Source organism: Stomoxys calcitrans, chromosome 5 (assembly GCF_963082655.1).
Source record: "Stomoxys calcitrans chromosome 5, idStoCalc2.1, whole genome shotgun sequence".
NCBI lineage: Eukaryota > Metazoa > Arthropoda > Insecta > Diptera > Muscidae > Stomoxys > Stomoxys calcitrans.
In genome coordinates, this window is record NC_081556.1 from 146716432 (window position 1) to 146734959 (window position 18528).

Below are 18528 nucleotides of genomic sequence, written 5' to 3' on the forward strand. Positions count from 1 at the left end.
TATGGCAGCTATATCCAAATCTAGACCGATCTAAGCCAAATTGACCGAGGATATCGAAGGGCCTAACACAACTCACTGTCTCAAATTTCAGCAAAATCGGATAATAAATGTGGCTTTTATGGGCCTAAGACCATAAATCGGCCGATCGGTCTATATGGGGGCTATATCAAGATATAGTCCGATATAGCCCATCTTCGAACTTAACCGGCTTATGGACAAAAAAAGAGTCTGTGCAAAGTTTCAGCTCAATATCTCAATTTTTAAAGGCTGTAGCGTGATTTCAACAGACAGATGGACAGACGGACGGACATGTCTAGATGGTCTTAGATTTTTACGCTGATCAAGAATATATATACGGAAATGGATATTTCGATGTGTTGCAAACGGAATGACAAAATGAATATACCCCCATCCTTCGGTGGTGGGTATAAAAATCGGTCTATATGGCAGCTATATCCAAATATGAACCGAACTGTGCCATATTGCCGAAGTATGTCGAGGATATTATCTTAACTCACTGTCCCAAATTTCGACGACATCGGACAATAAATGTCCCTTTTATGGGGCCAAAACCTTAAATCGTGAGATCGTTTTATATGACAGCTATATCCAAATCTGATCAGATCAGGGACAAATTGAAGGAAGATGTCGAAGAGCCTAACGCCACTCACTGTCTCAAATTTCAGCGACATCGGACAATAAATGCACCTATTATGGGCAAAAAACCTTAAATCAAGAAATCGGTCTGTAGGGCAGCTTTATCCAAATCTGGACCGATCAGAGCCAAATTGAAGAAGGATGTCGAAGGGCCTCACACAACTGACTGTCCCAAATTTCAGCAAAATCTGGCAATAAATGTGCCTTATATGGGCTCCAGACCTTAAATCGAGAATCGGTCTATATGGCAGCTATATCCAAATCTAGACCGATCTGGACCAAATTGAAGAAATATTTCGAAGGACCTAGCACAACTCGCAGTCGGAAATTTCAGTAAAATCCGATAATAAATGTGGCTTTTATGGACCCAAAACCTTAAATCGAGAGAGCGGTCTATATGGCAGCTATGTCCAAACGCAACTCACTGTCTCAAATTTCAGCAAAATCGGATAATAAATATGGCTTTAATGGGCCTAAGACCCTAAATCGGCGGATCGGTCTATATGGCAGCTATATCCAAATCTTAACCGATCAGAGTCAAATTGAAGAAGAATGTCGAAGGGGCTTACACAACTGACTTTCTCAAATTCTGGCGAAATCGGATAATAAATGTGGCTTTTATGGGCAAAAGACCCTAAATCGGCGGATCGGTCTATATGAGGGCTACATCAAAAGATAGTCCAATATAACCCATCTTCGAACTTAACCTGCCAAATTAACATCTAAAGAGTAAAATGCAAATTTTGCCCATTAACATTCCACCAAGGAACAGGGGCAAACTTCTCACATATCAATGAGTGCAGTCCGATTTAAGTTTCAAGCTCAATGATAAGGGGTCTCCTTTTTATAGCCGCGTCTGAACGGCGTGCCGCAGTGTGACACCTCTTTGGAGAGAAGTTTTACATGGCATAGTACCTCATAAATATTGCCAGCATTAGGAGGGGAAAATCACCGCTGAAAATTTTTTCTGATGGTCTCGCCAGGATTCAAACCCAGGCGTTCAGCGTCATAGGCGGACATGCTAACCTCTACGCTACGGTGGCCTCCTATGTGTAGCATATAACATAGTCGTCACCGCCCGAGTTTGCTTCACCTTACGTGTTTGTAAGTGACTCACTGCCATTAACCAAAAGTTTTAATCATTTCCGTTGTTTTATATATACTAGCCCCAAACTATTAGCCCAAGGTGCAAAATATTTCACTTTTCCTCATAAATCCAATACGTCCCAAAACGAATTTTATACCCAACACCACTACTGTGGTACAGGGTATTATAACATAGCCAATTAGTTTGTAACACCCAAAAGGAAGAGAGATAGGCCCAATGATATGTATACCGATCGATTTAGAATCACTTTCTGATTCGATTTAGCTGTGTCCGTCTGTCTGTGTGTATGTCTGTCTATCCATCTGTCTGTCTGTCCATGTTAATTTGTGTACAAACTACAGGTCGCAATTTTCATCCGATCGTCTTCAAATTTGGTAAGGGCATGTATTTCGGCCTAGAGACGAAGCCTTTTGAAATTGGAAAAAATCGGTTCAGATTTGGATATAGCTCCCATATATATGTTCGTCCGATTTGGAGTAATATAGCAATAGAATGGTTATTTGTTAACCGATTTTCTCGAAATTTGACAGAAAGGATTTTTTTATAACTTCCGACATTATAGGTGAATTTCATTAAAATCGGTTCAGATTTGGATATAGCTTCCATATATATGTTCGTCCGACTTGCAGTAATAATGGAATAAAAAAGTCATTTGTTAACCGATTTTCTCGAAATTTGGCAGGAAGGATTTTTCAATGACCCCCGATATTATGGGTGAATTCCATTAAAATCGTTCCAGATTGGGATATAGCTCCCATATATATGTTCTTCCGATTTGCAGTAATACTGCAATAAAATGGTCATTTGTTAACCGATTTTCTCGAAATTTATCAGGAGGGATTTGCCTGTGACTCCTGACATTATAGGTGAATTTCATTAAAATGGGTTCAGATTTGGATATAGCTCCCATATATATGTTCGTCCGATTTGTAGTAATACTGCAATAAAATGGTCATTTGTTAACCGATTTTCGCGAAATTTGGCAGAAAAGATTTAATTATAACTCCCGACATTACCGGTGAATTTCATTAAAATCGGTTCAGATTGGGATATAGCTCCCATATATATGTTCGTCCGATTTTCAGTAATACTGCAATAAAATGGTCATTTGTTAACCGATTTTCTCAAAATTTGGCAGGAAGGATTTTCTTATAACTTTCGATATTATAGGTGAACTACATTAAAATCGGTTCAGATTTGGATATAGGTCCCATATATATGTTCTTCCGATTTGCAATAATACTGCAATAAAATGGTCATTTGTTTACCGATTTTCTCGAAATTTGGCAAAAAGGATTTTCCTATGACTACCGACATTACAGGTGAATTTGATTAAAATCGGTTCAGATTTGGATATAGCTCCCATATATATGTTCGTCTGATTTGCAGTAATACTGCAATAGAATTGTCATTTGTTAACCGATTTTCTCGAAATTTGGCAGGATTTTCCTGTGACTCCTGAAATTACAGGTGAATTTCTTGGAAATCGGTTAAGATTTGGATATAGCTTTCACATATATATATCGCCCGATTTTCATTCCTAGAGCCACTGCAAGAGCATTTATTGACCAATCTACCCAAAATTTTCTATAACGCTTCCCTCGACGACTTCCACAATGCCCGTAAAGTTTTGTTGAAATCTGCTCAGATTTAGACATAGCTCTCATATATATATTCTCGTCCGATTTTTAGTAATATTGCAATCAAATGATCATTTGTTAATCGATTTTCTCGAAATATTGCAAGAAGGATTTTCTCTTGCTTCTAGACATTTTGGGTAAATTTTATAGAAATCCGTTCAGATTTAGATATAGCTGTCATATATGTATATCGCCAGATTTTCATCCCAAGAGCCACTGCAAGTGCATTGTTTGACCAATCTTGCCAAAATTTTGCAAAAGGCTTTCCTAGTCGACTACCACATTATCTGAGAAGTTTGCTCGAAGTTGGTTCATAATTAGATATAGCTCCCATATGTATGTTCGTCAGGTTTTGGGTAATTTGCAATGATGTTGCCATTTGTCAACCGTAGTTATTACAGTTTGAATATATTCGCTCACTAAGGTCCATCAAAGTTGGTTTAGAATTGGATATAGCTCCCACATTGTACTTGTAGGGTAGGTGTAGGGTATTATATAGTCGGCTGCGCCCGACTTTTGCCTCTCCTTACTGGTTTCTTTTCCGTTTTGTAATATGAAAAATGTGGACATTTTGAATCGCCACCTCTTTAACACCCTGCTAATCCCTGATATAGTCTCCTTTAAAACCATCCGCAATCAAATGAAATGAGAACATCTTGCATTTACGTTTATAAATGCCCTTGGCGATGTTTAAATTTAACAAACATTTTCAATTTCATAGACATTCTCTTGCTTTTCCCAACTATCAACAACCTTGCCCCCTACCATGTTGCTCTGCACCACTCATTGGCCTAATTCGGAATAAAATGTTTATCCATAATTTGTTGTGTGTGGCCCGCGAGCAACTGTTGCTGCAATGTGAGAACAAAACCTAAAATCTGGAACAATGCGGTGTGGCTTGCCACAAAAATGGAGTGTCATTTTGCCAAAACGCTCGAAGGGGTCACATGTGATGATAATGTTTTGCTTTTGATAAAATTTAATTTAAAACTTTGTGGCTTTCAACTTAATTAATAATAATGGAGCATGATTCGGGATATTTGGTAGGTGAAAGGAAACCAGTCAGAGAGATAGCAGCAGTCCGCAGCAAGCCCAGAGGCTATCGGACAAATAAAATAGGTTACAGTGAGCAGACAATTCCGAAAATTTTGCATTATGCTAAAAGATAATGGAAATGAACAGCAATAATCATGGTGGAAGTAGAGAAGAAGAAGTTTTTTCGTAAAAAGTACTGTACCAATATTCCTGATAGAACCGATTGGAACTACGATATCTCTGGTAATAGAAGTTACATAGATTTCTATACGGATGGTTCCAAACAATACGATCAGGTGGGCTATGGGATGTACTCTAAAGATCTAGAACTGGTCATATCGAAAAGGTTACCCGACCACTGCAGCGTGCATCAAGCTGAGATCCTTGCAATTAAGGAAGTGGTGGAATGGCTTAGATATAATGTCATTACGCGGAGATTCTTCCAATACGACGATTGGCATTAATTTCTCCTCCGACAGCCAGTGTAGTGTGTATATGTGTGAGACAATTGTCTGGCCTTGGTCATGATCATTGTCTGGCTTAGGTAATCTGATTCGCGCATATGGACACCCATCCGCGTTGCCGTGTGAATATACATACGTTGCATATTCACACAGGTGAGCAACCCAACAGCATGGGAACATGCTGGCTAGGCTTAAGCTAGCTTAGAAATATTTTGTTTAAATAAAATATTTCTAAGCTACACCAGCCAGCCTTTAAAACCCTGGCGAAGGTATTTCTGAACATAAAAACCGCCCTCGATTGTCGCAGATCTCTCAACGCCATGGCTGGATAGTTCAAAATTCACCTGTTCTGCGTGCGGGGCCTCAGAGATATCCCATGGAATTGTAAAGCAGACGAGCTTGCGAGACTAAGAACTACCCTCCACATCCCAGGGATACTGGAATCTGTGGGTATGCCTCTAGCGATATGTAAGCCAAGTATTCAGGATCAGGCCCGAAGGGCAACGAATGATCGATGGTCAAAAAGAGGCGGCTGTGAATATTTCAAAACTATGTGGCCTAATCTAGACTTGAAGAGGTCTACCACTATGCTGTCATTGGCTAGAACAGACGTCTCAGTCATTGTGTCCGTCATCATAGGTCACTGCCTAATCGGAAAACATGCTGACAGACTGAAGGTTGCCAGCAACGACTTTTGCAGAAGAGACTGTACACACACCTTCTCTGTGTGTCCCGCACTAGCAGTCAGTTCACGAGTTCCACTTTAGGTTCTCATTTCTTTGAGAATCAGTCTGATTTAGCGCATTTGAACATTCGCATGTTATGGGGGCTTTCAAAACGATCTGGAGGATTCAACGACAGGAACTAGAAGGCATCTTCCTTCTTCTGTTCCTGTGGTATCACAATGGACGAAAACGTTTAAATGAGTCTGATGGCAGTCTGCCACTTATACCTAACCTAACCTTAGAGAAGAAGTAACAGAATAGTAGTAGATTAGTAAGAGAAGTAGATGAATAGAGGAACCGTGGAAGTATAGTAAAATGCAAATTTTGCCCATGAACATTCCAATAAGGAACAGGGGCAGCTTCTCACATATCAAAGAGTGCAGTCCGATTCAAGTTTAAGCTCAATGATAAGGGGCCTCGTTTCTTTGGGCGAAGCTGCAGGGCGACATCTCTTTAGAGAGATGTTTTATATAGCCTAGTACCTCATAAGTGTTGCCAGCATTAGGAGGGGAAAACCACCGCTGAAAATTTTCTCTGATTGTATCGCCAGGATTCGAAACCAGGCGTTCAGCGTCATAGGCGGACATGGTAACCTCTGCGCTACTGTGGTCTCCAGATAGGACTATATTTAGATAGAACTGTCATATAAACCGATCTGCCGTTTTAGGTCATAAGCCCATAAAAGCCACATTTATAACCTGATTTTGCTAAAATTGCGATCATTGAGTTGTATTAGGCCTCTGGATATCTAATCCAAATATGGTTTAAATCAGACTATATTTAAATATATAGCTGCCGTATAGAACGATTTACTGATAAAGAGTCTAAAGCCCTTAACTGATGTATTAAGCCTCCCGGCATCCGACCTGAATATGGTCCAGATCGGACCATATTTGGATATGACTGTCATATAAACCGATCTACCGATTTAAGGTCAAATGCCTATAAAAGCCGCACTAATTACCTGATTTGACTCAAATTCAGTTATTTGAACTGGACATCGTCAATGTCGGGCCATATTTGGCTGCCGTATGCACCGATTTTTCGATTTATGGTCTTAAACCCATAAAAGCCGCAACTATTACCTGTTTTCTCTGAAATTGGAAAGAGTAAGTTGCCTGCCGTTATGCAACTTGAATATGCTCCAGATCGGATCATATTTAGATATAGCTGCCATAAAGACCGATTTAGGTTCAAATGCCTTTATTTATTAACCGATTTCCCTAAAATTGGGAACAGTGAGTTCTATTAAGCCTCCCGGCATCCAAACTGCATATGGTCCAGATCGGACCATATTTAGATATAGCTACCCATATAGACCGATCTGCATTTAAAAACCACTACAATTGAGAACAGCGAGTTCTATTAAGCCTCCCGTCATCCGACCTGAATATGGACCATATTTGGATATGACTGTCATATAAACCGATCTGCCGATTTAAGGTCAAATGCCCATAAAAGCCGCATTTATTATACGATTTCGATACTAGTCATTCGACTCAAATATGGCCCAGATCAGACCAAATTTAGAAATAACAGTCATATAGACGATCTTTCAATTCAGTGATTTAATCCCATATGCCTGGTTTCGCTGAAACTGTGCCTTGTATAAGATTCAAATTTAACCCAATCCAAGTAGAGCCTTTCTCTTAGGAGTGAAGTTCCGTCAATTCTTATCAACTTTTTGCAAAGTTTATCTCTCTGAACTTTTGCATGTGTGTGTGTGTGTGTGTGTGTGTGATGGAGTATGTGTAAAATCTTTTGCGTGTTTTAGTCGTCATGTTCCTTAAATTATGATCTAAATAACGAACAAAAGGATTACAGCGTTAAGCCGCAATTCCATTGAACTTTGTAACTCTGTCTCTGGCAAGGCGTTAGACGCATGACGTGTGCTGGTGTTTAACAGAGAGGTGCCAGAAGTGCCAACCCTTCAAGATTTTCGTGCCTCAACAGTTAATCTTAAAATAATGAATTTTTATCATTCTTTTCCTTTGCCATTCACACACTTCCTGCCAACTACCAAAGGATATCAAAACAATAACAACAACAAAAGCAAATAAACAGCCAGACAAATAGCAGCGCTAACAAGACTGAGTGGCTGGCTGAGCAAAGTATTTGAGATTTGTGTTTTTTTTTTTTTTGGGTGCTTGGGATAGAGAATGGGGAAAAGTTTTGCGTCGCTCCACAATGTAACAAAACAAAAGGCACAACAACAGGAAACCACAAAAAGGCGGCGAAAATTTTTGGGTCTCTGATGGAAAAATACTGGGAATAAGGAAATAAACGAAGGATGCGGAAGCATGAAGGATGGATGCGTGAACGATTTGTAGACAAACAAAATAATACAACTCAAAATGGCAACACATCCTAAAGCATAAAAAAAACCAACAAATTTAAAACGCTTTTATGCACAGTGGAAAGTGTGGTGAGTAGCTTGAAAATGGATGGCCAATGAGGTGATTCCCACCGCCATAGGAAGGGGAGATATTATTCAAGTCGTTCCATTTGATACACCTCGAAGTAAGGATCTACGTCCGACCTTCCGAAAGTCGAAGGATCTTACGTCGCTCACTCTTCAAAGTTTCAGCGCAATTGAGTAAGGAAAGGCTAAAGTCGGGCGGAGCCGACTATATAATACCCTACACCTACCCTACAACAAAACAATCGGTGCCAAGTGTTGTGTAGATCGGTTATAAATCGGTTATTTATTGCGGTTTCATAAGTGCAAATCGGACGAAATATATATAGGAGCTATATATTCAAATCTTAGCCGATTATAATGAAATTTTGCATTTACAATATTTAGATGAGTAACAAAATTGAAATTTGTTGTTACTAGGGCCATATAAGTGCAGATCAGGCGATAGATATATATGGGAGCTATATCCAAATCTGAACCGATTTTAATGAAATCTTGCAGATTTGTGAGGATCACTAACACAACAGTCAGTACCAAATTTTGTGCAGATCGGTTGAAAATTGCAGCTACTACCGCCATTTCAGTGCAAATCGGGTGATACATATATATGGGGGCTATATCTATATCTGAACATATTTTGGTAAAATTATGCAGACGTGTTAAAATCAACAATTAAAAGCGTGCTAAGTTCGGCCGGGCCGAATCTTATATCCCTCCACCATGGATCGCATTTGTCGAGTTCTATAAGCGGTATCTCTTTTTAGGCAAACAAAGAATATTGAATAAGAACTGGAGCTATATCAAGTTGTAGTCCGATTTGGACCACAAATTAATGCAGAACATTGTAAAATTCAGATGTTGAAGACACAGATGTTGAAGGTCATGAGAGAAACCGTTCTACCAAATTTCAACCAAATCAGATGAGAATTGCGCCCTCTAGAGGCTCAAGAAGTCAAGATCCTAGATCGATTTATACGGCAGCTATATCAAGTTATTTACCGATTTGCGCCATACTGAGCACAGATACTGAAAGTCATAACAAAACACCTCATACAAAATTTCAGCCAAATCAGATGAGAATTGCGCCCTCTAGAGGCTCAAGAAGTCAAGACCCAAGATCGGTTTATATGATAGCTATACCAGATTATGAACCGATTTGAGCCATACTCAGCACAGTTGTTGGAAGTGATAACAAAACACCTCACGCAGAATGTCAGTCAAATCGGATGAAAATTGCACCCTCTAGCGGCTCCAGAAGTCAAGATCCAAGATCGGTTTATATAACAGCTATACCAGATTATGAACCGATTTGAGCCATACTTAGCACAGTTGTTGTAAGTGATATCAAAACACCATTCGGTTTATATGGGAGCTATATTAAACCATGGACCGATTTACACCGTACTTAGCACAGTTGTTTGAAGGGATATCAAAACACCATTTGCAAAATTTCAGTCAAATCGGATGAGAGTTGCGCCCTCTAGAGGCTCAAGAAGTCAAGACCCAAGATCGGTTTATATGGCAGCTATATCAAAACATTTACCGATTTGAACCATACATAGTACAGTTGTTGGAAGTGCTACCAAAACACTACGTGCAAAATTTCAGTCCAATCGGATGAGAATTGCGCCCTCTAGAGGCTCAAGAAGTCAAGACCCAAGGTCGGTTTATATGACAGCTATACCAGATTATGAACCGATTTGAACCATATATAGTACAGTTTTGGAAGTGATATCAAAACATCATTTGCAAAATTTCAGTCAAATCGGATGAGAGTTGCGCCCTCTAGAGGCTCAAGAAGTCAAGACCCAAGATAGGTTTATATGACAGCTATACCAGATTATGACCCGATTTGAGCCATACTCAGCACAGTTGTTGGAAGTGATAACAAAACACCTCACGCAAAATTTCAGTCAAATCGGATGAGAATTGCGCCCTCTAGCGGCTCTAGAAGTCAAGATCTAAGATCGGTTTATATGACAGCTATACCAGATTATGAACCGATTTGAGTCATACTTAGCACAGTTGTTGGAAGTGATATCAAAACACCTCATACAAAATTTCAACCAAATCAGATGAGAATTGCGCCCTCTAGAGGCTCATGAAGTCAAGACCCAAGATCGGTTTATATGGCAGCTATATTAAACCATGGACCGATTTAAACCGTACTTAGCAAAATTGTTTGAAGGGATATCAAAATATTGACCGATTTGGCCCATTTACAATCCCAACCGACCTACACCAATAAAAAGTATTTGTGCAAAATTTCAAGCGCCTAGCTTAATTCCTTCAAAAGTTAACGTGCTTTCGACTTTCGATGGTCGGAAGGACCGACGGTCATGGCTAGATCGCTAAATCTGAGCTGATTTTTACCAAAATTAATAGCTTTTGCCCGTGGCTTAAAAAAATGACATGTGAGAAAAAAACGACAGACGAACAAATGGAGGAACGGCACTGGAAAATATGCGGAGAGACGGACATGGCTGAGCCAAGTTAGGAAAAACATCTGAGCACAGGGCACAGCGTATTTTCAGAATCGCCAGATCTCGGTGATGGGTGGTGCGATTTTTGTGTGCTCTCTTATAGTAACCCAAAAAATAAAAAATTGGTATCCAAATTTTGGATGGGGTACCTAGGGGGCCGGCCCCACCCTAAAACCTACCCATTATATATTTAGACCAAACACGACAATATGGAACTCAAATGAAAGGTATTTACGAGTAGAATACGAATCTGATATCCAATTGTCGGACCTAGTATTTGGGGGACCACCCCAACCCCCAAAACACCCCCAAAACACCCCTAAATCGGACATATTTACCGTCCATGGCAATATGGGTCTCAAATGAAAGGTATTTACGAGTAGAATACGAATCTGATATGCAAATGTGGAGCCAAGTCTCTGGGGGTACACTTCAGCCCCAAAACACCCCCAAACAGGACTTTTATACTGACCACGGCAATGTGGGACTTAAATAAAAGGTATTTCCGTATAAAAAACTCTCCAAAGAGGACAAATTTTCGACCATAGCAATATGGGGCTCAAATAAAGGGTCATTGGGAATAAAGCAAGAATTTGAAATCAATATTCGGGAAAAGAGTTTATGGGGCCACCCCACCCCATATCCACACCCATATAGGACATATTTGCTAACCAATCCAAAATCGTGCTGGCGCATTTCATGCTAGGACCAAAAATCCTAATCTGGAAAGAAGTACTCTATACGAGGGTTGCCTTTTATATTTTGGTATTGGACAACCCTTGTGTTGCAATCTGCCAACTGACAGCGCTATCGTAAAGCTTGACTTTTATGAGGTTATACGTACTCAGAACATTTTGACATATGAGCGCTATTTGTGTCGATCACATCGATGAACTTAATACAATTTTTGATGATGAAGCTCCATCAAGGACCAGTATTTATCGATGGTATGGTGAATTCAACCGAGGTCGTAGTTCACTGCAGACAAATTTCGTCCAAAATCAGTTGTTGTTCCAAAAACCATTGATCGTCATGTGACCTATCGTGAGATTGAGACAACCTTGGGTAATAATGCGGTCATCATACATTCATTACTGCATGAACGTCATTTGATTGTCATGAAAATTTGCTGGCGTTGGATCCCAAACAATTTGTCAATCGCTCAAAGAAAGGCTCGTGTTGATTTGTCGAAGAAATGCTCCAAAAAATACGATTGCGGTACTTCGAAGCACGTCTATGACAGCGTGACAGGTGATGAATCGTGGATTTAAGCGTAAGAGCAGGAAAATAAACAGCAGTCGTCTGTATAAGTGCTTCAAGATGAGCCAAATCCAAAAAATTTGCTTCCGTTCGATGCACTTCCAAGCAAATGATTGTCTGTTTTTTCGGAAAAACTGGACCCTGTACTACAGCACCTCTGTAGTACAGGGTATTATAACTTAGTGCATTTTTTTGAAAGAAGAGAGATGGACCCATTACTAAGCTTGCCGTTAGACTCAGAATCACTTTCTGATTCGATTAAGCTATGTCTGTCTGTTTGTCTGTCTATGTTAATTTGTGTACAAACTACAGGTCGCAATATTCATCCGATCGTCTTTGGCACATACATTTGTTTGGCGTAAAGACAAAGCCTATTGAAATTGGGAAAAATCGGTTCAGATTTGGATATAGTTCGTCCGACTTGGACTAGTATTGCACCTCACAAAATCACAATCTCATTTTAAATTTTGAAATATTGTTACCCACATGAATTCGTAATACCTTACATGCAGCAGCAGCATGTGTCCCTAAGTACACTCAAGTGGCTGAGATAAAGGGTGACATGGGCTGCAAAATGGCTTGCCCACCAGTTTAGCTCAAACATACAGCAGCCACTTTTACAAGCATCAAATAAATCTCGCCTGTTACACTCTCTCCCTCTCTCAACGAAAAACCAAAAAAAATATAAGCCCACATAAAAACACCAAGAGCAACGAGCGGCATGGAAAAATTAGCACTAAAAAATAAAACGTGAGTGAAATTTTAGACAAATCAAAACTTTTTCTGAAGCCAAAATTCTGACAAATGTGTGCATGTGAGCCCCCAGCATTCGTTTTGTTGGGTTTTTATTTGCTGGGCTGTCTGTGACGACCAACCAAGTGGGCCAAAGTGGCTTAAGTGTGGTGGTGATTTTTTCAACCACAACACCCGGCACAATATCACAGCTATTATGATGGCAACAACAACAACAATAATGATGTAAATATAAAATCACGACTAACAAAATAAGCGGCAGACAAACAGACCTAGGGAAAAAATCATAGCTTAGGGTGTTTGTATGTGACGTTTAAAATGAGTGAAGCAAAGGCAAAAAATGTATAAAATTGGACTAAGAGTGTTATGAAGTTGTATGTGAACCCGATTAGGCACGTCTGTATGCCCGTCTGTCTGTCCGTCTGTCTGTCCGTCTGTCTGTCCGTCTGTCTGTCCGTCTGTCTGTCCGTCTGTCTGTCCGTCTGTCTGTCCATCTGTCTGTCCATCTGTCTGTCTGTCTGTCTGTCTGTCTGTCTGTCTGTCCGTCTGTCTGTCCGTCTGTCTGTCTGTCTGTCTGTCTGTCTGTCTGTCTGTCTGTCTGTCTGTCTTTCCGTCTGTCTGTCTGTCTGTCTGTCTGTCTGTCTGTCTGTCTATCTGTCTGTCTGTCTGTCTGTCTGTCTGTCTGTCTGTCCGTCTGTCTGTCTGTCTGTCCGTCTGTCTGTCTGTCTGGCTGTCTGGCCGTCTGTCTGTCTGTCTGTCTGTCTGTCTGTCTGTCTGTCTGTCTGTCTGTCTGTCTGTCTGTCCGTCTGTCTGTCCATCTATCCGTCTGTCTGTATGCCCGTCTGTCTGTCTGTCCGTGTGTCTGTCTGTCTGTCTGTCTGTCTGTCCGTGTGTCTGTCTGTCTGTCTGTCTGTCCGTCTGTCTGTCCGTCTGTCTGCCCATCTGTCTGTCCATCTGTCTGTCCATCTGTCTGTCTGTCTGTCCATCTGTCTGTCCATCTGTCCGTCCGTCTGTCTGTCCATCGGCCTGTCCGTCTGTCTGTCCTTCTGTCTGTCTGTCTGTCCGTCTGTCTGTCCGTCTGTCTGTCCATCTGTCTGTCCATCTGTCTGTCCGTCTGTCTGTCCGTCTGTCTGTCCGTCTGTCTGTCCGTCTGTCTGTCCGTCTGTCTGTCCGTCTGTCTGTCTGTCCGTCTGTTTGTCTGTCCGTTGATATTTCGATGTGTTGCAAACGGAATGACTAAATGAATATACCCCCTATCCTATGGTGGTGGGTATAAAAAAAAAGTTAATAAAATATCGCCCATTTTCAAAATTTCATGCACACTTTAATTATTTTGCCAAAATTTCATATTTTCCCACATAATGCAACTTAAATTGACATAAAAGCTTCTCATATAATTTTCCTCCAAAACCCCCAAACAGTTTCACTTCAGCCATTTTGTGAATGCAATATGTGCAAACTTTTCGAATAACTTCAATCTCATCACAAAGCCATTATGCTGCTCTTAGCACGGTGGCCCACTTAGCCTTCGAACAAAAAGTGCGATATGAAATCCCCAAAAATGGCTATAAACGCTGTGATGTTGCTCTCGGGCAGAACAATATCATCCTCAGGATATAATAGCAGATTTAAATGCATTTTTCAAGCTTAAAAAAAAATGCTGTTGTCGGGTAAATAGGTAGGAAATGTGGTTCAAAGTTTTTTTTTATATATGTACACTGGATCGTCCCACACTATTAGGGAAAACATTTTTTCGCATATAGTGAAAGGCATATCTTTAAGTTTTTTTCCTTTGATCGTCATAATCAAAATACATATTATAATGACAATTGGACAACGATAACCTGTGCTGACATGCCGTTTAAGATTGGATGTAGTATACGAGGGTTGCTTCATATACTATATACAATGTATACCCTATCTATACTAATCATCGAAAATCGATTTACACTTTGGCATGCGTTTAAACCAATCGTCGAAGCACTTTTGCCTTTCTGATTGAGGTTTCTCTAAAACATGCATTCTGAACGCATAAACCGCTTCTTCCGGTGTCGAAAAACGTTGACCTCTCATTTTATTTTTTTACGTACGGAAATAAAAAGAAGACATTCGGTGCCAAGTCAGGACTGTACGACGGATGACTTATCAAGTCGATATTCTGAGTGCTCAATTATTTTGATGCGGAGTGATCCATCTTCGGCCTTTGGTTTTCCTGATTTCTTGGAAGACAACTGGCAAACAAATGATTGTGTACCACTCAGAATTGACTGTTCTGTGTTTCTCTAGTAGCACAATTGTGACATGCCCAGTTTTTCCAAAAAAAAAAAAAAACAGGAGATCATTTCCTTGGAAATGCTTCGTGCGCGAGCAACTTTTTTGGATTTGGCTCATCTTGAAACACTCATACAGTAGGCGTGTTTCGAATCACCGCGATCGTATTTTCGGATCATTTCTTTCTACCAATCCACACAAAACTTTTTTTGAGCTATTGAAAAATTGTTTGGGATCCAACGCGAACAATTTTTTTTTTTTTTTGAAGGTCAAATCTTCATGCCACATTGAATGTATGCTGGCCCCACTAATGCCCTATCGTACGATAGGTCACATGACGATCAATGGTTTTTGGAACAGCAACTGATTTTGGAAGACTTTCACGAAATTCGTCTTGCCGTGAACTGCGACTTGGGTTGAATTCACCATACCCTCGATAAACACTGGCCCTTGATGGAGCTTCATCGTCAAAAATTGAAATAAGTTCATCGATGCGATCGACACAAATAGAGCTCGTATGTCAAAACGTTCTGAGTACCTATAACCTCATAAATGTCAAGCTGTATGATAAGGCTGTCAGTTGGCAAAGTGCAACACAAGGGTTGTCCAATACCGATATATAAAAAGCAACCCCCGTATATAGTACTTCTATCCAGTTTAGGATTTTTGGTCCTAGCATGAAATACGCAAGCAAAGTACCTATTTATTTGAAAATATTGGTTGAATCATAAACTGTGTCTTGCACCACTACTGTAGCTGTGATAAAATGAATAATTCGGCTCCGACATTTTTCCTGACCTGGCGCAGCCATGTCCGTCACTCCGTCACTCATATTTTGCTATGCCGTTTCTCCGTTTGTTCGTCTGTCGTTGTTTTTTTTTTTTTTTTTGTCACATATCATTTTTTTACCCCACGGGCAAACGCTATTAATTTTGAATAAATCGGTTCAGATTTAGATATAGCTCCGATATATATAATTCGACAGACTAACACTTGAAAGGGCGTAATTCTTTAAATGATCAACCAATGTGCTCGAAATTTGGTATGGAATGCTGCATTAGCCATCTAAGACATAAAAACTTCAGCCCTCTTAAAGTTTCCAGTCAACAGTAACTACAGCAGCAGTAGCATCTTTGTAAGGCAGCTATATCTCAATCTGAAGCGATTTTGATTAAAATTGTTATGGTTTTTCAAAGGACCAATACAATATTCCATACAAACTATATATACATGCTAGCCGAACCGGGCCCGCTCCGCTGCCCCTTTTTTAACTTTCTAACATCTCTTTAGGGTGGGGACACTTCGCCCTGAATGCGGATATCGAATTTGTGCCACTGTAGCCTATGAGCCTGGCGAGATCATCGGACAAAGCGGTGTTTATCCCCACTCAATGCCATGCATGGTCATTTAAAAAATTTTCCCTAAAGTGGTGTCGCACTGTTGGACACCGTTCGGACTCGGCTATAAATACGGTCCCTTATCCTTGAATTTAAACTTGAATCGGAAAGCACTCATTGGTGTGTGAGAATTTGCCCCTTCTCGGTGCCTGGTGGTAATGTTCTTCCTTAGGGTAATGTTCTCATTAGGGGAGGGATGGCATCCTATGGTGGTGGGTATAAAAATATGCAAATAGAATAGAGAGCAAGCGCCTATCCATCATGCCATTCCACAAGTGCTTCCCCGAAGTATCGGGCCACACTCACTCGTACTCACAGTGTTTCGAAGATTTTATAACGTCTCTCCTCGTATCAGAGAAGGCTCCCACAAAGCACATCTGCAAGTTCGCCGAGATCGCAAAAAAACCGACTTCCAAGAATGGAAAGCCTGTTCCCCCGTAGATCCGGACATGAGCCGAGCAGGTGTTCTATTGTTTCTACTCATCCTCATTAAGACAGAGTCCGTTGCGGTCGTTGTGCTTGAATCCCATTCGCACTGCCATATGGCCTATTGCTTAATTTCCGGTTAAGATTTTAGTGTGTACTCAATCTAGGGCCAACAATTCCTTCATCGTCTTCTGGTCAACAGCTGGGCAGAGTGTCCTGGCAATCCATCACAGGCAATTTCCAATACTAAGTTCAGTAGTTCAATAAAATGCATATGTGCAAGAAAAAACCATAGGATAAAATCCAATTCAGACCATATTTGGTTAGTATGTAGGTCATATGATGGGTCGGACGTCAAGAGTTTCAAAACAAAACACTGTTTCAAATTCCAGAGAAATCCAATAATAAATGCGTCTTTAACGGTTTTTAGATCCTTAACCGGCAGCTCGGATGTCGAAAAGCCTAACATGAGTCAGTGTGTGAAATTTCCATGAAATCGGACAAAAAATTCGCCTTTTATGGGCCAAAGACCTTAAATCGAGAGATCGGACCACAGGGCAGCTATATCCAAATCTAAAAAGATTCCTATAGCTCTTAAAAGAATCACCCTTTAGTATGGAAATTCAAATTTGCCAGCAGTTTGTCTCCTATTCTCTTTATGCATCAAAATTGCCCATCATTGCATGTAAGATAAAGGGTTAACATTCATATTTTAAAATATCCTTCATGCTTTTAAAATCTTTCTCTTTTGTTTTGGGTTATTATTTAATTATTGCAACTTCACATCAAAAAAAAATGTGTCATTAAGGCAAACATTCTTCCTAAATTTTCACATTATTCCAACTACATGACTTGTAGACACGTACATACATTTTTTCAGATTTTTCTTTTTCTTTTTTTTTTTTTTATTACTATCAAGTTATTATTTATACATTAATATGGGGCGTTTAGAACATTATGATGTATAAAAAAAACAAAAAAAAAAAAAACTTTGTTTTGGCACATGATTAGCCCCAAATCTCTTGTACTGCCATCCTCCAACATGGTGTCCTTGAACACGTCCTTGTTTTATTTTTATTCATCTTCATCACAATCAGTGTCAAGATTCGCAGCTGCATCATTGGCAGTCATTTCACATTATCAGCCGCAGTGAATTATGTTGCCGGCCTCCTTCGCATCATCATTTTCCTCCTCCTGCAGGGGTGTAGTTAGGCCACATGTCATCATCAATACGAAAATAGACATTTCAATCATTCGGCAGACACAAAATGTCAATATGTCAACCAAATGCTCAGCCACTCCCATGTACAGACACATTCGACTAATGATGTTAGACGGCTCTTTTCAAATAACGATAATGATATCTTGTCGTCAAATTCGAAAAAAACGCAGCTTCAACTTTTTTTTTTTTTGGCTTTTATATTTCTTATATGGAACTTTAAGAGCGTTACAAACAATTTTATATCTTTTTTATGTGCTTATCATGGACGTGTTTTATGAGCCGATTTCTTTTTTTTTTTTTTGCTTTACTAAAATGTGCTTAGAGTTGGTTTATTTATAAAAACCAAATGCTCTTCACATCAAAATCACGTATTTCGTATTAAATGGTCGTAAACAGTAATTTTTGCGTGCTCAGTGACAGCATTTGCCCGCTCGTACATTTGAAAACAAGGATGTCTTGATAAACTCTGAATGCGAATCTATCGTTACAGCTGTTTAAAACAAAGAACTTGAAAGCATATGCCAGTAGATAAAAGAGTTTGGAATTGGTTTACTTAAGAGCAGTGAAATCCTGGAGAGATTATGCGCATTGAGATAATGCAAAATGAAGAAAAATCTCTTTTAAAATGTCTACTTGTGACGAAAGAGACAAAACAAATACTATTATCT

General features: G+C 39.8%; 2 protein-coding genes across 8 annotated transcripts in view; one reads left to right on the top strand and one right to left on the bottom strand.

Moving 5' to 3' along the window:
* The window catches only part of LOC106091186 (uncharacterized), a 118538-nt gene that overhangs the window by 15386 nt on the left and 84624 nt on the right, over positions 1 to 18528 (top strand). The window lies entirely within an intron of this gene.
* Positions 17588 to 18311, bottom strand: LOC106091185 (uncharacterized). The gene has a single exon (XM_013257625.2). It carries the CDS (start codon positions 17953 to 17955, stop codon positions 17779 to 17781), a length of 177 nt encoding a protein of 58 aa, XP_013113079.1. The 5' UTR covers positions 17956 to 18311; the 3' UTR covers positions 17588 to 17778.

Bases quoted from the DNA above. Each gene is read 5' to 3' on its own strand.
- LOC106091185 (XM_013257625.2), bottom strand. From the start codon at position 17,955: ATGTGTCTGTACATGGGAGTGGCTGAGCATTTGGTTGACATATTGACA.